This window comes from Chenopodium quinoa, unplaced genomic scaffold, assembly GCF_001683475.1.
Source record: "Chenopodium quinoa cultivar QQ74 unplaced genomic scaffold, ASM168347v1, whole genome shotgun sequence".
Taxonomy (NCBI): Eukaryota; Viridiplantae; Streptophyta; class Magnoliopsida; order Caryophyllales; family Amaranthaceae; genus Chenopodium; species Chenopodium quinoa.
Genome location: NW_018742733.1, coordinates 2,234,957 through 2,257,055, shown reverse-complemented (window position 1 = coordinate 2,257,055; position 22,099 = coordinate 2,234,957). Strand labels below are relative to the sequence as shown.

General features: G+C 36.2%; 2 protein-coding genes across 2 annotated transcripts; one reads left to right on the top strand and one right to left on the bottom strand.

Annotated features, from left to right (window-relative positions):
- Nucleotides 1–608: 608 nt before the first annotated feature.
- Nucleotides 609–2,866, bottom strand: LOC110723803. Its single transcript, XM_021903178.1, has 2 exons — nt 1,894–2,866; nt 609–1,805 (listed from the first exon to the last, which is right to left on the bottom strand). Exons 1-2 carry the CDS (start codon nt 2,049–2,051, stop codon nt 1,607–1,609), a joined length of 357 nt encoding a protein of 118 aa, XP_021758870.1. The 5' UTR covers nt 2,052–2,866; the 3' UTR covers nt 609–1,606.
- A 14,966-nt stretch (nt 2,867–17,832) lies between these two features.
- Nucleotides 17,833–21,743, top strand: LOC110723802. The gene is made up of 2 exons (XM_021903177.1): nt 17,833–17,956; nt 18,415–21,743. Exon 2 carries the CDS (start codon nt 18,589–18,591, stop codon nt 20,530–20,532), a length of 1,944 nt encoding a protein of 647 aa, XP_021758869.1. The 5' UTR covers nt 17,833–17,956; nt 18,415–18,588; the 3' UTR covers nt 20,533–21,743.
- Nucleotides 21,744–22,099: the final 356 nt, after the last annotated feature.

Genomic DNA, 22,099 nt, shown 5'->3' with positions numbered 1-22,099 from the left:
ATTTAGTACTAAGTGATTTTTACATGAGAACCACAAGAGTTAGTAATGTCTTGAGTATAACTGTTTGAAACTTTTACCAGCTAAACTAATTAATCATCCACTACATGTCTACATGGGTACGGTAACTATTTAGAAATATGGATATTTATTCTGTAGTTTATAAAATGAGATCCTAATCTTTCAGTATTTAATTGTTGTTCTAAAGAATACTACAAGTACGGGGGTTGAATTGTAGTATGAGAGATTAGCCAAACTTTTTGCGGAATTAAAATTAAGTTAGCTAAAGGAATTGAAAGATTAACTAAAGAAACTAAAGAAGCAAGAGAGATTTTACGTGGAAAACTCCTTGGCCCTAACAAGGAGAAAAACCACGACCACTTGAGATTTTGGGAAAAGAATCTTCACTATAATAGGGCAAATGATCCTATTACAAGCTAAAGACTCAAACTCAAGTTCCTCTACGAACTTGAGACCCTGAGGAACAAGTCACCCAACTTGTTACTCTTCTCTTCTCTTTCTCTCTTCTCACTTCTCTGTTCTCTCTTCTCTTTCTTTTCTCTTTCTCACTTCTCTTTCTCATACACAAAAGTTCACTCGAACTTCCCCAAATTACAACTCGAAAGAAAAACAGACTCTAGTATAAGAACATTAAGAACACTTTAATGAACTTGTGTGGAATTGACACTTGACTCGAATTAAAAGTTAGAAAACTAATGTGAGCAAGGGTGAGTTTTTCCTTCTGAAACTAATGGCTATTTATAGATCAACAAATACTTTGGAAAATCCTCTTTGTGCAGCAATTCCATTACGCCACTACTCCAACCCACTAAGAAGATCATGTTCCTAAGATTAAGGAAACATGAATTCCTCAATGTGCAAGACCATGACTTGAAGAAAATCATGGAGGAGTAGGCCGCAAGTTTTCAGAAAACGTGGGAGATTTTATTTGCAGAATATATTTTTAGAAAATCAGAAATAAAATCTTTTTGGTTAAGAAAAAGATAATCGTTAAAGACTTAACCACTTTCCTAAAAACTAGCATGCACAATTTTTTATCTTTTAGACCAATTCCACACAGAATTTTCGAGTGCAAATTAATATCTTATACTTACCTAAATCCTAAATTATAAAAATATATTTAGTCTTCATGTTCTCAGATGAAGCTTCTACTCCGAAGCTTCTGTTCCTTGGGAGGAACTTCTTTTCTCTGATGAGGCTTCTTCTACCTTCTCTTCTCCAATCTTCATTTCTGAAGCGTCAGTTCCTGTGAGGGAACTCTTCTATATGGCTAGCTCTGCTTCTGGCCTTCTTGTTCCTCATGGTATTTTTACAGGACACTTCATTTTCCTAGTCTTTGTAACTGAGTACACACTTAAACAATCAAACACTTATTAGTTTGTAAGTAAGTAAGGTTGTGTCATCATCAAAATCATTAAGTCCAACATTAATAACACTTGCTTTTGAAATAATGCTTGAGGTATCATCATTTACCAATTCTGTACATAAAAAAATCAACATTACTATTTAGAAAGGATATCACACATTCACATGGCACAATAGATGTATTTCTGTTACACCTGAGACTCCATCAGTAGTTTAGCCCTGCTTAATGCTCCATTCCATTGTCTTCATCCTGAGCTTGAGTCTTCTCATCCAAATTCATAAGCACCTGCTTTTCCTTGTTTTGCACCATAGTGTTGCTTTTGCGATGTCCTGTATCCTCTTCGAGCCTTGTCAAGGTACTCATCTTGTCAGCAAGCCTAATATGACCGGCAACATACTCCTGAATTTCAGATGAGATCCCCCTGCAAGATGGTGTGTTTCTGATGGGCCTGTCACTACTGCTGCTAATAAATTCTCAACCCATTAGCCTCATTACAAGCATGAAATTACCTAGGAAGATGAATTTCATTATGAAGATGTTCATGATTTTCCTCTGAAGACTTGCTTCCTTCACCCATGTTCATATTGCTCTGATTCACCTGTTTGTCCTCCTTTTCAGCCACAATGTTCTCCTTGCACATGTCTGTGTGCCCTGGCCTTGCCTGCATATCTATTATACGTAGTAATATCTTGGTTCAAGTATTCTTGTTATTATGACTTCTAAGTTAGAACTTAGAAGTACAGTTAATAATAATAATAATAATAATAATTTATAACTCCTGTTTAGGTCAAATCTGACCTTACCAGCTCAAGGTCTATCTAAATATATCATGAGAGCTGACATAAAAGCACTAATCTTCAGTTTTCTTTGTCTATGATACTCTGAAAATAAGTACACCTACACCCTAGTGTAGTATCATAAATGACTTCATTATCTGGTAAATGAATAGTCTTAACAGCATCACATATACAATGCCTTTTTATCACAGTTGGCTGTATTTAGTTCAATCGAATCGGGATTCATGTTAATGGGTGTTGTAGCCAGTGGCCACCGTAAGAAATTTCAGAAGTTTATGGATATAGCAGTGTGACTCAAATTAGAGAAAAAGTTAAAGAAATTAGAGTATCAGAAGGCTAGAGTGTTTGCTAAAATGGCAAGAGATTTAAAGTTCAGAATTCTTTCCTGTAAGCTGTTGTAGACTAGTAGCAGCCTCCTTTACAAAGTGTAAGCTTGAGTTGATTCAGAAATGACTGGACTAACAAACACAAGCAACACGAAACGAAAGAGATGGATCGATACCGTGTAAAGATTGTGACAGAAGAGCATAGCAAAAAGGGCATAAAATCAAGCAATATATTTCTAGGAATGATAGTTAAGTGAGGTATAAAGACAAGCAGCTTTAAAAACTTGCTTCACAGCATTAAACAGTATGATTATTGCCAACTAGTAAATCTAAATTTACAAGAACAATAATTATTAGAATGGACATCACATGCTGCAGGATATATATGGTTCAAGTATTTCTGTTTACTCTGACTTCTGAGATCCTGTTGAAGTACAACAAATTACTTTAGATTTGCCTGAGTAAATCAATGTTCTGTTCCATTACAAAATTGATCTAATGAGCCACCCAGCTAACTGTGAGAGTTCTTAAGTTACATCTTAATTTAATGTTACACACTCAAAAGCATACTCCTTAGGGTCTGTTCGCTTTTACTGCAATACTCGATAGGCAAGTGTAGCAATTTTAGTGAAACGGAGGAAGTACAATGATCTGATAACATATACACATGATCTAGATTAGTTACCTATCACAACTACACATACTAAATCCGACTTACTATTTAATGTATACTTACATTTTTAGACTTCAGTAAATGTGCTTTAAGTGCTAGCCGAGCAGAAACCATCCTCTCAAGCCGACTAATCCTGGCATCAACTGCAAGACACTGCACTTCAAAAGCATCAAAATCACCATTATCATCTTCATCATTGAGAATCACAAGATTGACATGTGAACTATTCACTTCCTTCGATCTGGTATCTTCTCTTGCTTCACCTTGTTCATCTTTAACTAATGCTCTGGGCAAGGTATTCACCTGAATCAATGGCTCTACCCCACATAAGCTTCTATCACCTTCAGGACGAGTACGAGTTTCCTCACCCGTGTTGATGTAACTTTCATTCACCTCTTTTTCTTTTTCTTGCTCCATACCGTTGCACTCAAACTTTTGTTCATCCTCCTCTACTCCTATCAATGGATTCATCACATTAACCAAACCAACTTCATTGGAAACATGCTCTTGAGTGTCAGATGCTATGCTGCCAACAAATTCTGAGCCCATAGCCTTATTACAAGCATGAAATAGCCAAGAAAGACGAGTTTCATTTTGAAGATGTCCATGATTTCCCTCTGAAGACTTGCTTCCTTCACCTATGTTCATATTGCCCTGATTAACCTTTCTTTCCTCCTTTTCGGCCACAACATTCTCCTTGCACGTGTCTGCGTGCTCTGGCCTTGCCTGACCAGGTGCATTGGCTTTGCAAAACGAAGAGTTATAATTTTGCATTTTTCTGCTGATACTACCAACAGAATTTGAACATTCATGATCAACATCAGAAACTACTTTGGAATCTTTCTTCAGTTTCGTCGTGCTTCTCCTCCACGACTCACAGTCATCATGTACAGACAACATTGTCCTCCACCACTCGTAATATTGAAAGGTAACACCTCCCTCAAATGATTGAGGAGGTAAATAGAATTTCAAACCATCAAGTGGTTTGTCATAGCTATTCCAAGCAACTTCAGAAACAACACTCGGTCTAGGATGGCAAAAGGGAACATCTTGATCCAATCCAAATTGCATTGCAACTCTTTGTGGAAGATATTGCTCCATACAATCAACTCCTACCAACACACACGTCCTCAAGCACTTTGCAAATGACAAATATTGCTCATCCACCTCCGGCTTTACTGAAATCCACACCTCCTGATAACCATAGAACTTGGGAAATTCCCAGTTCAAATGTAAGGCATAAGGCCTCCACAAGAAATTATCCCCAGTAGAGGAGTCTATAATCAGCCTCAAAATACCGAGTTTCAATTTCTTAATCTTCTCCCAACGAGCCACTCTAGGCTGCCCATGGGCAAGAGAACTTGGTTTCAGACCTAATGTTGGAAACCTCTCCCAAACCCATATCTGAACCAGATGAAAGGGTGCCCACAGAACAAGTTTTGAACCATGATCTTGTCCATTACATTTACAGGTTACAATCTTTTCATTCAGTAACCTCAAATCACTATATACTGTAGCTAGAACAGCTGGGGCAAGCGCGATGCGAGTACCTCTAGTAAGACTAATAGCTATGGAAAAAACATTAGGGGAAATCCTACCATAAGAATTTGTAGTAAAAACATACCTTGACAACCATAGAACAACAAATGCAACATGCTCAATCTCACCACCTTTTCCCCTAAAATAGCTCATCCATTTATTATGAGAAACATGAAAACCATTGCTTTTATTTATATTTTTCCTTGCAGCAACCAATTCCTTAAGGATATCTCCACCTTCCATGATCCGTGAATGACTTCGAGCAGAACTTCCCAAAACAGAAAATCCACCCAAAATCATAGCATCCTCCAAAGTAATGGTGGATTCACCCCAAGGAAAAAAGAATGTGTTTGTCTCGGAACACCACCTCTCAGCCAATTCTATAATCAACTCATTATCCTTCACAATGTGGTACGTTGAGGCCAGGATCGCCTCGAAGATTCCGACTTTCTTCCATGTTTCTTGATGAACTTGCTCCATATTATCAACCCATGACTTCCATGAATTGAGTGGTCCTAACATCCCATTAAAACTAACCCTTTTATTAATTAGCTGTATGTAATTCGGGTTTAAGGGAAGGCAGAGAGAAGAAAGATCAGGATGAGGTTGATTTGTGGGGTTTGAAACTGGTTTAAGAAAATGAACTTTTCTGAAAGTTGGTAATCCACCATTATTGGATGAAATCATGAGCTCTTCTCTTTCAACAATCATGTTGTTTTCTTCTTCCAATATTTTTTGTGGAGAAATCTGTCAAAATGTTGGGACCTTGGAGATGACTTGATGGCTTGATGCATTTACCTGATATTACTAACAATAAAGAATCAAATTTTCACTTTTTTTTATTACTTTTTTTTTGCCTTTTATAGTAATAAAAAAACTCCATTTTTGTATACATTGGTGATTGGTCCTAGCTAGGATGGTCAATTGCTCAGAATGCTCACAGCCTGTACAAGCTCGTCTGCTCCTAATATCCACTGGTTCTATTTAAGTACAAGTAGTCAGTTGTGGGCCTGTGTATGCATATAAATTTAAGAAAAACTGACATTTTTAAAATTTGGTTGTTACACCATACTAACATCTACTCCCTCGTATTTCATGTTTACTTGGCCAATATCTGAAAAATAGGAAATACGGAGTATATTATTGAAAGGAGTAAGATTTTCCACAATTTTTAAAAACAAACTCTTCCTCTGTCCTTGTCCTTGTCCTCACTTTCTACTAACGTTCCACATACTTCCTCCATCCTCGTCCTCACTTTTTGAAAACAAATCTTCCTCCGCCCTCATACTTCCTCCATCCTCGTCCTCACTTTTTGAAAACAAATCTTCCTCCGCCCTCGTCCTCACTTTCAACTATAACGTTCCACATACGGAGTACCAAAGTAGTCAATTCCTTTAATGCAAATTTTACATCACCAATCCAAGTGATGTGGTGCAAAATTTATTATATGGTCAAGTATACCTCTACCAAGGTCTTCGTGACATTTGGGCATATAAAAAACTACAAATATAAGGTTCTGTATTCAAATTTGTTTTTAGTCCTCAACTCTGATGAAGGCATTAGGCACACTTTACATGACTAAATGAAAATAATATGATAATAAGCCTATAAACAAGTAAAAAAATCTGTTATATTTTCATTATCACACGATCCTTGCGTAAAGTTTTTGTGATACAAATGAGTGTCCGTTATACATTCGTGTATTAATTACGTGAATTCCCATACACAATTCTTCAAACAGTTTCATTTGTATCATGTTCTTCTGTACTATAGCAGCTTTCACACAAGAAATACTAATCTTTGGTAATTTAACCATTTAAAATCTTCTAATCAGTTTAATGATACAAGCTCAACTAAAAGCACCTTAAAATGGTTCATCTAGCTGAATATCTAAAATTCTGTATAAGCTAGTAATGAAATTACAAGGTCGCATACATTTTTCCAGCTAAATATTCCCTTGACCTGAAAGACAGGAACAAATTAATCTGTAATTCTCTCCTTTTCATTTCACCTGTACTCGTAACTTATATGACATGGGTGTCTTCTAAGGAGTTCGGCATTTTATCACAGCCAACTGCCTATAAGGCTCACACCATTAAAACCTACAATGTGACTATAGCTTCACCGTATGGGAACAATTCAAATTCTCAATGACTCCATATGGTAATCTGTTTACTGAAATACTTAATTTGTCGGTTTCTGATTCGAGAGTAGGAGGATGTAGTGGCTGGCTAGATTTACAGTTCTTAGTGTCTCAGCATCAGAATTTATACCCATACGGCCATAAGACAAATAAATTTCAACACAAACTCAAGTTCGATCAGAACATAAAAGGGAAACTAACACAGCCAGCACAATACGAGAGATATATGGATCAAGCATCACAAACTCTGTATAAGGAAAGATACCTTAGAGAATTTCTGACATTACTTCATCTTCAGATTCAAGATGATGAATATTGGAAATTTTTACCAGAAAAATGATGAGTATTGCAGATTGCAAGATCATCACACATTCATAAATTCAGAGAGTATCAGATCATCATTTCCAATGTTCAATAAAAATAAAAACTTAATCACCAACAAGGATAACATATGCTGCAATAATATATATCTGGTTCAAGTATTTTAGCATGTTATTATGACTTCTGAGTTAGAACTTAGAAGAACAGTAAATGATTATAACTCTTCTGAAAGTCAATCTGATCTTACTAGCTCAAGGCTTATCTAAATATATCATGAGAAGTGACATACAAACACAAATCTTCAGTGTTCTTTATTTATGATACTCTGAATGAAAGAACAGTACCGCATACATACATGATCTTCATCTACGGTATTACTTCCCATGATATGCTAGCAAAGTTACCAAATCAATACTATACCTTTACCCTAGGGTAGCATCTTAAATGATTTCATAATTTGGTAAATGAAAAGCCTTGATAACATCAGATATTGATGCTTTTCACAACATTTGGCATTTATGGTCACTGTGAGAAATTTCGGAAGCTTATGGATATAGAGTGTCACTCAAACTAGATGAAATGGTGAACAGCTTAGAGTATTTGAAGGCTAGTGTGCATGCTAAAATGGCAGTGGGGTTATTGTTCATAATTCTTACCTGTAAGGTATAGTAGGCTAGTAGTGGCCTAATTTAAAGTGCAAACTCCAGTTGATTCAGAAATGGCAGGAAAAACAAACACAAGCAACACGAAACAAGAGAGAAATGTTTCGATACTGTATAAAGATAGTGATAGAATAGAATAGCAAACAGGATATAAAATTTAGCAATATGCTTTTAGGAATGATAGATGATGCAGATATAAAGATAAGCAACTCAGGAAAACTTGCTTCACAGTATCAAAAAGTATACTTATTGCCAACTACGTAAAATAATAAACAATATCAATTATTAGAAAGGATTACACATTCTGCAGGATATAAAGGTTCAGGTTCTGTTAATTCTGACCTTTAAGATTTTGTTCAAGTACAACAAATTACTTTAGATCTGCCTAAGTATATTAATGTGCTGTTCCATTAATTACCAATTTGATCTGATGAGCCATGAAGCTAACGGTTGCAGAACTTCTCAATTATATCTAAATTTAATACAGAGAAACCAGAAACCATACTCCTTAGGGTCTGTATAAACTAACATCAAAGTTCTAATGTATTTTCTTTGCAAAGATGGAAAATTATAACTAGCATCACATTTCTACTGTATAAACTGATAAACAGATGTGACCTCAGAGAGAGTTCTTGTGAAAGGTAAGAAGGCATACTTTAGGCATGACTGAATGATAATAGCATGATAAACCAAGTAATTAGTGATCTAGTTCAACTCTTGAATCCGGTTAAGACACCCTTAATTTTTAGCCTCGATTTTGAATAACAAGTAAAATTTGTTGTAATTTCATTATCACATGATCGTTGCATAAAATTTATGTGAAAGAAATGAGTGTTCAATATGCACTCATTATGTATGAATTACTATGCATTATTCTTCATGCAGTTTCATTTGTATTCATGTTCTTCTGTACTGATGCAGATTTCATACAAGTCAGAATGTCAATACAAGATTTACTAATCCTTAAAACTTGGGCTACCATTCTTTAAAATCTACTAACTGTTCTAATTCTTGATGAAAGACCAACTGAAAAGGTTTCATCCAATTGAATACAAAAAATCATTTATTCAACAGTTCGGAAATTACAAGGTGACCTACATTCTTCCAACTAAATACCCTCTTGATCTGGAAGACAATGCCACAAATGAATCTCTAATTATCTCTTTTTAATCTCACTTGCAACTAAATTGACCTACTTGTCTTAAGGCGTTTCACTTTTTATCACAGACAAATGCCTAAAAGGCTAAGACTCATACAACGTGACAGTAGCTTCGGGGAGCATATCAATGAAATTCTATTACTTCATAAGTTAGTCTGTTTACTGAAATAAATTTTCACTAAATTTTTACTGTTTATTCTTTGATATATGTCAACAGCTATCAGCCATAGAATTGAGTTAAGGATTTTGCCAGACTTAGACAAAAAGTTATAAAACAAATGAGAGTAGGAGGAAATTGGCTCACTTAATCGAAATTATCAATCTTCTCAGTGTCTCGGCATCAGAATTCATACTAGTAGACATGAGTAGTGCAGCCTCCTGCCCTCCTTTATAAGACAAATTAATTTCAGTAAAAATCAAATTCAATTCAGAAAATACAAGGGAAACAAGCACAACCAACACAATAAGAGAGAGAAATGGATCGAGTTTAAAGCCAAAGGACATGAATATTCCGCATAAGCAAAGATATCTTAAGGAATTAATAACTTCTTCAGTTTTAGTAGTGCATGAGTTCTTGCAAATTATTACCTGAAAATAATGTAAGTTGCAGATTGCAAGATCAACTTACATAAAACTAGCTTCACGGCCTCATAAAGTATCATCTGTTCCAATTTTCTAAAAATAATCAACATCATTTATTAAAAAGGATATCATTTGCTACAATAAACTATATTGGGTTCAAGCATTTTCATTACATTGATTTCTAAGTTTCTGTATAATTACAGTAAATTATCACGATAGACCTTCTGTTCTGTTTTATTTTTAGGTCTCTTGTCCACCTAATAGATCAAATTTGATCTATTAGGCTCAAGGCATATCTAAATAAATAATGAGACATAAAACAACATATGCTCTTTTCCTTTGATACTCTTGGCTCTTATCATAAGTACCACATTCATGATCATGTTATTACATCCCATATAACCTAGCTAATTTTACTGATCAATACTACACCTTCAGTCCTTCACCCTGGGGTATCACCTATATGACTTCATAATCTGGTAAATGAAAAGCCTTAATATAATCACAAGTACGATGCCTTTTCAGCACAGTTAATTCATATCAATGCATGTTGTGGCAGAAATTACAGAAGAGCATAGAAAACAGGACAGTATGTAAAGATAGTGACAGAAGAGCAAGAAAACAGGACAGTGTGTAAAGATAGTATGACTGTTGCCAACTATAAGATTAATAAACAAAATTTTATCAATAAATGCATATCTCATGCATATTTGGTTCAAGTATTTCTGTTAATCTTCTGAGATTCCATTGAGGTACAGCAAACTATTTTAGATTTGCTTGAGTGAAGTTCTAAATTAAAGGTTGCATATAATCTCAAGTTATACTTGTACGTCGTACATGGTCTTCTGAATATATATACTTAATATACACATGATCTAGATAAGTTACCTGTCACTACTAAACATTACTTCTTCTTTTTTCTTCTAAATCTGACTTATGATTAATGTATACTAGCAATTTTGGAATTAAGTTTACCTGCTTGCAGAGAAGAAATCATCCTCTCAAGCCAGAATATCCTATCTCCAATAGCAAGACTCTGCACTTCAAGAACATCACAAACACCATTCTCTTCTTCATCACTGAGACTCACAAGATTGTAATGTGAACTATTTACTTGCTTTGACTTGGCACCTTTCCTTGTTTCAATTAGTTCGTCTTCAACTTGTCCTCTAGACTAGGTATTCACCGAAAATAAGTGGCTCTGCAGCCTCTGCCCCAAACGCCCACATAAGCTCCTATTACCTTCACGATGAGTAAAAGTATCCGCAACCAAGTTCATGCAGCAATTATTCACCCCCTTTTCTTTATTTTGCTATATAGCACTGCATCCCTGCCTCAAGATTACTCAAAATATCTTCACCAAGCTATTGGCTTTACAAGGGGAACAGTTTTCAACTTGCATTACCTTGCTACTACCAAGTGAATCTAAACCTACAGTTTTCTAAGATGAGCAAGATTGTATCCACTTGTTGTTCCCTTCATGATCAACATCTACAAGACTACAACTAAGAAACTTTCTTCAGTTTCTTTGAGCTTCTCTTCCACCTCTCTAAGTCAACAAGGAGAAACAACGGTGTCCTCCAGCACTCAGCATACTACAACATTACATCTTCCTCGAATAATCGAGGAGGTAAATACAATTTAAAACCATCAAGCAGTTAGTCATAGCTATTCCAGGCAGGTTCATAATCAGCATTCGATCCAGAAACGGAAAATCAAAGGAAATATCTCGGTCCAATGTGCAAAGTGCATTGCCACTGTATGTGAAAGGTATTACTTCCCACAATCAAACCTACCAAATTCACAGTCTCCCACTCTCCCATACACCTTGCAAATGACAACATATGCTCATCCACCTCAGAATTCACCAAAATCCACTTCACTTAATCACAGTAGAAATCAGCAAATTCCCAATTCTTCAATAAATCATCTCCACTAGACCCTATGTCCAAACTTAAGATCCTCGATTCGACTCCCTAATCCCGTGCCAACGAGCTACTCTAGACTCACCATGGGCAACAGACACCGGTTTCAAACCTAATGTAGAAACATCTACCGATTCCATACCTGAAAAAGTTAAAAGGGTGCCCAATGAACAAGCTTTGAGCCATCATTTTGATCACCTTCACACTTAAAAAGCTACAATACATTCTTTCATTAACCTCAATTCTCTAATCTCTATTGATCAAAGCTAGAACAACAGGACAAGCGAGAATTTAGTACCTCTACTAAAATTAACAGCAATGTACAATACACCAACAAAATCATAAAGTAAACACATACCTCGACAACTACAGAACAAGAAAACCCACATTGCATTAATTAGCTTGATGAAGATCATATCTTTTTTTTTTCTTGATTCTTTTACAAGATTCAATCAACTTTCACTGAAATTCTCCACATTATCCTTGTGTAATACCAAATTGACCTTGACTCGTAAAACCCAAAACCCGAAAACCAAAAACCCTCACAAATCCTTGACATCTTCCAAAGTAATGCTACTTACAATCCAAATGAAAATGAAAGTGTTCGTATCAAGCACCAATTCTCGGCTATTCTATTGATTAACCGGACGGTATTAAAGCTAGTAAGTGCATCATAATTCATGATTATCATGAATACCACCTCTTTTTTTTTCATAATTCTTGGTGGGTTTTCTGCAATTTCAAGTTTTCAAACCATGAATTTCAATTTTATAGTGGTTTTGATTTATCAAGATATATGACCCTCTTTTTTATCAGCTCTATTTTGAGGGTAAAGAGGAGATTAGACGACCGGTAATTTTGGGTGAGATTGATTATGGTTTAAGATTAAGAGTTCTAAGAAATTCTTCGATTTACTCTAGAAAAGTTGGAGGAAGTAGTAGTAGATCGATCATTTTAGGAAAAAAATGAAAATAAGTAATTTTTTATTTTTTTTTATTTTTTTGACAACAATGAAAATAAGTAATCTGGTATGACAATAACAATCACACATTTTGATTATCGCGACATAATCTCACTTTGGTATGTCATATTCATTTAACAAACCTTTTAGCCTGTAACTTGTTAAATAATAAAAATATTTTTTAAGGCCACGTGTCGCTTAGTAATTGGCAAAATAAAAAAAATTAAAACAAATAATTTTTTTTTTAAAAAACCCAAAACCCACAACCCTCTCCAACCACTGTGAAACCCTAGCCCCACCAAAAATCAGTCGCCCACCCCGCCACCCTATCCCCCAAAAACAATCGGCTAGAACCCCCACCCAAATCCCACCTCCATAACCACCATAGCCACCACCGAAATCACCCCATACACTAATTCCCACCCTGAAACCACCATAACCACCACCGAAATCAATCCCCGAACCAAATCCCACCCCAAAAGTGACTCAACCCGAACTTGACCCAACCCAAACTTAATCCGAAATGATGACCCAAACTGACCCGCCCCAAATATTTGTGAACCCGAAATTAACTCGACCCGAATAACCTATTTTCCAGGTCTAACATTAATATAGGATACTCGGTAAATAAATGAAACGACATTAAACAAGGTTTGGATATATAATTCAATTATTTGCTGATTGTTTGCAATGAACAAAAAAAAAAAAAAAAAAAAAAAAAAAAAAAAAAAAAAGAGAGAATGTCGGCACACATTCTAATAAAAAAACTTCTAAGCATTTCAAAATTCAAACGATTAAAAAAAAGGGTTGTTTACTAGGTAACACTCGCATTTTATTTTGAATGGACATAATTACCTTCTTATAAAATATACTCCGTACCAATCTTCCTAAATATTTTGAATTGAATTATTTACCCTTCTTATAAAATATACCAATCTTCTTTCATCTTTCACTTTTTACTTCACTCTTTAAAAATTCTACGCGTTGTCCCTTGGAGTTCCAAAATTAAAACGGACAAATATTTAAATTAGGCACTAAAACAATACTATTATGTGGATAAAATAAAATACTTCGTAATATGAAAATATCCCCTCTGTTTATGATTACGTGAGTCATTTTAAGCGTTTTCCTATAATTGTTAGTTTGCTACGAGTACGTTTTAAGCATTTTATATATTAATGTAAATTTGTTTTACACATTTACCGTTCCAATGCATCTATAATATATTTTTATTTACTAAAATAATTACCTACTTCTAATGCAACTATTCTTTTTTTTTTTTTTTTTTTTTTTTTGACAAAACACCGAGCTTAGCTTTATTCATTCATCAAAAGATCAATATCCTTACAAACTGCCCTTTGAATTTCCAGGGGATACTCTTCTAACCAAACACGATATTCACTAAAAGAGCAACTCAAACTAGCTAAGCTATGGGCCACACCATTGCCCAATCTTTTAACAAAAGAAAACGAAACAGACGAGCACAAACCTGACATCCGTAAGATGTCTTTAACTACCCCTCCAAAGGCATTAGGTGGCGTCACCCCCTTTTTCATGTGATGGAAGAGCTTGATATTATCAGTTTCAAGAATCACTCTTCGAAATCCTGCCTCGAGCACAGTCTTGAGGGTCTCACGCATAACAATCGCCTCACCAACTTCAACACTGAAAAAACCTGGCAGAAATGAGCAGAAAGCAACCACCACATCACCCACAGCATCTCTCAGCACCCCTCCCAAACCAAGCTGCATACTGGTGGAGAAGTTTGCATCTGAATTTAGCTTATAAAACCCAGCTGGAGGCGCCTTCCAAACTGACCCCAAAGATTGAGTTTGCAGCCCACCAACACTCTGAAACATTGCCTCTTCATATTCACAAGCCAAAACAGCAGCCTTGTGTATAATAACATGCTCAGCCATCTTTTTTTTCTCGAAGACCCAAGAGTTGCGCTTCAACCAGACCCCCCACGCCACACACCAGAACACACTCCACCACCTTGGTTCTTTAATTTTGTTGCTCATTGAGGCACACCAGCTCCTGAAACAAGTCTCATCATCTTCCTTAATATCGAGCCTAAGCAACGAATGCTTCCAAATTGGCCTCGCCTCAGCACACAGCAGCAGCATATGCAATGTCGACTCCTCGGCTTCACCACACATTGGACAAATGCGATCAACCTCCATGCCCCTAGCACATAAGTTCAATCTCACAGCAATGGCACCCCTCATACACCTCCACCCAAAAAATTTGATTTTTGGAGGTATCTTAGCATGCCAAATCAACTTCCAATTAAAGGGAGGGAAAGACAGTGATGAAGACGCCCTACTCCTTAATTCCTCATCCATAAGAAAATTGTACACACTCTTGACACTATAGATTCCATCCTTCGACAGGTGCCAACACCAAGAATCCTCATTGTCAAATGTAGGGATTGGAATGCTGCATATCTCATTTACTTCCCACTCAGAGAAGAGTCCCTGTAAAGTGCTTCGATTCCAGCTACGATCCTCCCACAAATCAGAAACCACATTCGGCGCATCATCCCCCTCACCCCTGGCAGATAGCACCCGAAAGTTTGGCAAATTGGGGACCCAAGGGTCATCCCAAATATTGATGCCAGACCCAGCTCCAACATTCTTCCTAGCCCCCTTTACAATCACCTCCCGCACACTCAATATAGAGCGCCAAGTAAAGCTCATACCCGATACTACTTTCGCCTCAAAAAAATTTGATGACGGAAAGTATTTCCCCTTCAATACCCGAGCCATAAGAGAGTTTTCATTAGTCACCACCTTCCAAGCTTGCTTTGCCAACATGGCCTTGTTGAAAATATGCATATTCCGGAACCCCATACCCCCTTGATTTTTTGCTCCATACATTTTCTTCCAAGCCACCCAACACAACTTCCTTTCATCCTTCTTTTGTCCCCAGAAAAAGTTCCTACACATGTTTTCCACAACATTAAGAATGCTAGTAGGGAGTGAAAAGCATTGCATAGCATAAATCGGTATTGCTTGAGCCACAGACTTGATAAGAATTTCCCTTCCAGCCTAAGAAAGAAAATTTTCCTTCCACCCCTTGAGTTTTTTCCAGATCCGAATTTGAATACTTTGAAAAACCTGTTTTTTAGACCCCCCAATGTAAGTTGGAAGACCCAAATATTTGTCATGTCCAACGACAGCCTTAAAAGATAACTTCATCTGAAGCATATTTTTCTTATCACACTCAATGTTTCGGCTAAATGACACTTCCGATTTTTCCATATTCAATTTCTGGCCCGACGCCAACTCATAAGTAGAGAGAATATTGAGCACCTCATCAGTTTCATCTTCATTTGCTCTAATAAATAACAGACTATCATCAGCAAAAAATAAGTGAGAGATAGGTTCAACATGCCTACCTATCTTCACCCCATGAATGAGCTTCCTCCTCTCAGCATCACGAAGAAGAGCAGATAGACCCTCCGCACACATAATAAACAGGAAAGGAGACATAGGATCACCCTGCCGAAGCCCCCTACTAGGCTTAAAAATAATTAACAAGAGACATAATGCAACTATTCTTATTTACATTAATATTTATCTATTTTCAACGAATAATTGATATATGCGATACACATAATTATTGCTTTTCACCTTCTTACTTTCCTTAATAACGGGCGTAAAATCACCAAACGTGACTTTCTTTAAGAAATGAAGAGAGTACTATATAAAAAAATTGAGAATAACTAAGCGTCAATTACATTGATCTACCTAAGTTTTTGTTATAAACTCCCAAATTTCTAATCGTTGAAGATGTCAATTTTAGAAATGCCAATCCAAAAGTTGTCAAATGATAGTAGTTAAATTAGCCATATTGACATGCATTTATAATGATGTGACACAAATGAAGTACAAGAATCTTTCCATTGAGAACCTACTTCAAATGAAACACAAAAAATTTAATAAGATTGAAGAGGATGAGTCTTTTTTACTTCATCTTAAAATTTGATATTGTTTTTTACCATCAAAATCTCTTAAACTTTTATTTTATCACTAGTACTACGTATCAAATAAATTAAAAAGTTAAATTTCACCACCACTTAATGAATTCTATTAGTAGGGCCTACTACTATGTCATGTCACCATATATTAATTGGGTAAAAAAACCAAAACAATCCACTCAGCCCTTATTGTCGGCAACCCCCCCTCCCCATCCCCTATTGTCGGATTGGATCCCTTATCCACCGCGAATCGACTCTTGATCCCTACCATCGGCCTCCCCACCCCAACCCCAGCCTCACCGTCGGCCTCCCCAAATAATACCAACAAAGGCACCCTCCTCCCCACCCAAGTCCCATCCTCAACACCTCTTCCCCATGCAGCCATGCTATCCAAACCTTGGTACCCCTTGCCCCCACCCTCCCTTGAACTACCCCCTTATTGATATTGATATACTTTTGTGAGTATTTGTGGAATCATTTTAAAAAATAGATAGATTATTAATTTTTTAATTGTTATAAATTATATTTATTGATAATTAAAGATATTATTGATTACAAATATGTGCCATAGAAAAATAAAAATAAAGCATTTAGTCCCTTCGTATTTTAATAATTGTTATACTTACCTAATTTAGTCGTGTTTTAATAAATGTTACGCTTTCTCTTTGGCAAAAATTTACATTTTAATACTACGTATCATACTACATATGATTTTTCTTTTAAGGCCCTCATCCAAACCCACAATTACTTTTTTTTATTTTATTTTATTTTTTAAATTTTCTCTCACATTCATTACTTTTCAATAATTTTTTTTTGAAAGAAAGCATTAAGGGTATTTTATATTAAATCACCATCCGCCAAAGCAATAATGCTTTGGGGGAAAACATCCCTACAAACAATTTCCGCATTACCCTGAGTATCCCATCTAGTAATTAAATGGGATAATACTCATTATTAATCCCATTATATTTCTTTTATATAGAGTAATTTTTTAATATTCTAACTATCAGTATTTTATTTAGGACTTTTTGTAAATAACCACCCCAAAATGTACCATGTATTGAATTTACCACCCGTTTTTTTCGAAATTAAAAATTACCACCCATTAATGTCAAAACATGTAAATTTCACCGCCCTTTTCCATTTCCGGCCACTTTTCTGACTTAGTTACACGTGTCACCACATAATTGCTCAAAAAAAAATCAAAATTAAAAAAAATCCCCTTAACCCAACCCTTGGCAGCTCTCCCATCTCCTGCACTCCACCCAAATCAACGACCTAACACACCACCCTCACCCTCACCCTCACCCTCACCCGAACCAACCACCACTCCTTTCGGCAAACCTTACCAAGCCCCACCTAGCCTCCACCCCTAACCCCTACCCACATCGCCTCTTCACCACCAAACCCCACCCACTTTGTCACTTCCTCAAAATACCCCTACCCATATCGGCGTTTCCTCACGAAACATTCACGTTGCCGCTTCCTCTGCTCATTCCAAGGTTGATTGCACTCTTCAATTTGTTTTTTAATTTAATTTTCAGTTTTTATGGTTTTGATTTATTGGCTTGATAAGATTGTTGAATTAATTCAACCAACAATGGATTTAAAGCATGTACAAACTTCTAAAATTTTCAAGTGAGTAGCTTGTAATTGATTGAAGAGGAGGAGATTTAGAGAGTTGGATGATAATTCTAGAATATGGGTTGACATTGGTAACTATGGATAGAACTATATAAGAGATTAAGAGGTGGGTTGTGGTGGTGGTGAGATTTGAGGAGTGGAGGAAATTGAAGGAATTATGGATGCCGAAAATAGAAACGGGGAAAGGGAGGGTTGTCGGAGGTGGTAGTGGTGGGTTTGGTTTTTTTTATTTTTTTTTTTTATTTTTTTAATAATATAATTTTGATTTTATATTTTGTGGGCCCTAAGTCGGAATATTTGGGTTGAAAATCTGCAGAAAACCCATGAATTAAGTTGGAAAAGAGCTGGAATATATGATGCAATTAGGTGTTCAACTTATGAAATTAAGGAGGATAATGAGTTAATCATTGGATTGGTTGAAAAATGGTGCCCTGAAACTAATACTTTTGTTTTTCCTTGGGGTGAAGCTACTATAACTTTGGAGGATGTTATGATCCTTGGAGGGTTCTCAGTTTTCGGGTTTTCGGTTCTCGAAAACTCGGGTAATGTTGAAGATGATCGTAAGATTGTGAGAAGGTTGAAGGATGCTTGTGCAAAAATCAAGAAAGATAGTGATGTATCTCAAATTAGTCATCTTGAATGGATGAATTACTTCAAGGGTTATGGTGGTGAAATGGAAAATGTGGCATTGATTGTTCTATGGTTATCGAGGTATGTTTTTTCTTCCTTTAATGTTTACAACATTGCTATTAGTCTTGCTAGAGGTACTCGAATCGCGCTTGCTCCTGCTGTGTTAGCTTTAATTTATAGAGATTTGAGTTTGTTGAAGAAGAAAATTGTAAGTTTAAACTGTGAAAATGGTCAAGGTGATGGTTCAAAGCTTGTTCTTTGGGCACCCTTTCAATTGATTCAGGTTTGGGCTTGGGAGAGGTTTCGAACATTAGGGCCTAAACCCGAACCCCTTGTTCGTGGTGAGCCGAGATTGGCTCGTTGGCACGGTGTGAAGTGTGTGGAAAATGGGAGGTTGAGGGTTGAAATTGAGTCTGCTGGAGGTGAGTTTTTGTGGAGGCCTTATGCTTTGTATGTAAAAAATTGGGAATTTCCTAAGTTTTATTGTGATGAGGAAATGTGGGTGTTGGTGGATTCTGAGGTTGATGAGGAACTATTGTCATTCGCGGTGTGTTTGAGGGTGTGTGAGTTGGTGGGTGTGAATTGTGTTAAGCAATACATGCCTCATAGAGTAGCAATGCAATTTGGAATGGATCAAGATATTCCGATTTCAATTCCTAGATTGAATGCTGATGTTGAACTTGCTTGGAGTAGCTATGACGAATCGCTTCATGGTTTGAAATTCTATATGCCTCCTCGATTGGTTGAAGGAGATATTACCATTCAGTATTCTAATTGGTGGAAGACACTAGATTCACTTCCTGCTGAAAAGCCGATGCAGAGGAAAGGAAAGATGAAGGTGAAGAAATTATCTCAAATTCTGCAGGAAAGTAAGGAAGGGAATTGCAAGGAGGCTCCTCTTCCTTCATCCTCCCCATGTACTAAGGCTGTTGAGTTGGATTGTTCAGGCAATAGCAGGGAAAAGCCAAATGAAAAATTACCATCTTCTGTAAAAATTAAGGGAGTGCAGGATATTGTGATTGATTTGTTGTTGGGGCTAGAGGACAACAGAAAGAATGAATCGAATGCTATAGACAAAGACAGGGAAAAACAAGTGAATGAATCGAATGCTATAGAGGAAGACAGGGAGCAAGATGTGAATGAATTGAATGCTATAGAGGAAGACATGGAAAAAGAAGTGAATGAATCGAATGCTATAGAGGAAGACAGGGAAAAAGAAGTGTATCATCAGAGTGATGGTAACCTGGGTGTGGACAGCAAGTATTCAGAGAGTACTCATTCTCAAAATGAAATTCCTGTTTGTTCATCTTCCCAATGTAACGAGGAGATGAATGTAGATTTTGCTGGGAGTAGCAGTAACAGGCCATACAGAAAATCAACTTCTTGTGAACATAGAGAGTACTCTGAGGGTGCTTGTTCTCCAAATGAAAAATTGATTGAAGATAATGGAACCTTTCGTGGAGCAAGGCCACTGATCAAAACTGAGACGACTCCTTTGTGTGGTGCAATTGCTGAAGATGTACATCAGACAGTTGCAGTAGATGTTGACATAGAGCAAATGAAGACCTCACTTGATGATATTGCTAATGTCAGTGGTGAAAAAATGGATACAGTTGCAGTAGATGAAGACATAGAGCGAATGAAGACTTCACCTGATGCTTTTGTTATTGTCAGTAATAAAGAAATGGATAATGATCTTAAATCGTTTGAAGCAAAATGTCTGGAAATCAATTCTAGGCTTAATAGGCTTGAGAAGATAGTTTATTCTAAGAAAGCAGCTAAGAGAAGGTCCATGGTAAGGTAAGATCTTGTACCGACATTGATATGTTTATATATACAGGGGCACAGGGCAAAGATCAATGCAGCTTAGGTTTAGATAAATATGATAATTAAGGATAGGGATCGGAGCTAGAATTTTTTGTAAAGGCAGTTTTATCATAGTGGCTGGATTGACAAAGAGTTTAAAAAAGGACATAAAAATGATATAAACTCTGATCTGGTTTAAGTGTAATCTACTGTACTTTCGGCAGATTCAGAAATGTCGATGTAAGTACTTAGTCCATATAATCATATAACTTATAGGCAATGTAGCAGCATGATGAATGCTTTATTTCATCTTATCATATAATAATTTACTTATATAGCTTGTTTGTTTGTCTGTTTGTACTGTTTGCAATAGTCTCTTTACTTGGTTTATAGTATCTTTACAGTTATTAGTTAATTCCAATGCTGATATGTTTTTTCCCCAAGTATATTAACTTTAGGTTGGACTGCTAAAAAAATCTTCTGTTAGAACAGTTGCTACACTCGAGTGAAGAAAATTGATATGCAGAGAACAGTCCATTTCCGAATTCTCTTTGGGCTCTTTCAGAACTCCCATACAGTCAGCTACTCAGCTTCCTTCACTTTGATGGGAAATTTATTTCTGTAGTGGCTGAAATAACCCACACAATCACAATGAAATGTTTTTGGCTAAAAAATGAACCAAGTTGCTGAAATACTGCATCCGTGTTGCTGTCTTGCCTTCTTACTAGCATCATGATTTATGAAGCACCCCATCAGACTTAGCAAGAGGAGTCTATTCTGACTTTAGAGCACATCTTCTTGGCAAAGGAATAAAGCCGAACATAATTATTGACAAATTGGTTGGTAATCATGTTTCCTAGTGAGATTAACTAGAGAATTATTGCTTTTGTGACATACCTGAGATGGTCCTGCTGCCGTGCAGCATCAGATTTGCAGGAAATGACTACAGAGTAATTTAGAAGAAATTTACCATTTAAGTTATGTATACTAAGAACTTCCTACTCTATATTTATTATACTGTAGTATATTATTAAAACCAAACCAAAATTCCCCAAAAAGGGAGGAAATTTCAACATTCACGTAGGGAGGGTAGTTCTGTTCATCAAACTTCATGGCATTCAAAGGCGCGCTGTAATAGGTGCTGCTGGTTGATTATTGGGCGAACTTGTACCTTTCCACCCAGGAATTTCATCAGAGATTTTCTTGTCAATCATATTAGCAATCTTGAGTTCATCACCGTCATTTAATAAATCCAGCTCGCTCACCATCTCATCTGCAACACTCTTCGCGGTGTCATACATGGTGTGGAATGGAAAGTGGACAATATAACCTTGTAGTTCCATATATATTCATGCACATATAAAAAAACAAACCATTAGTTACACAAAACAATATAATCTCGTGATCAATTATACATCCAATACAAATATTCACAAAACTATAAGAATGAAGGTGTCTCCCTATAAGAACGTCTGAGTCGTTTCATATTCCACATTTACAGGCTTATATTTTCCTAACCTATGATAGTAACTTTTTTTTTTTTTTTTTTTTTTTTTTTTTTTTTT

What these genes read in the sequence shown, in the direction of transcription:
- LOC110723803 (XM_021903178.1), bottom strand. Translation starts at nt 2,051, where the DNA reads ATGCAGGCAAGGCCAGGGCACACAGACATGTGCAAGGAGAACATTGTG. An exon ending in AATGAAATTCATCTTCCTAG is followed by an intron (nt 1,806 to 1,893) that starts GTAATTTCATGC and finishes ACCATCTTGCAG; the next exon opens with GGGGATCTCATCTGAAATTC.
- LOC110723802 (XM_021903177.1), top strand. Translation starts at nt 18,589, where the DNA reads ATGATCCTTGGAGGGTTCTCAGTTTTCGGGTTTTCGGTTCTCGAAAAC.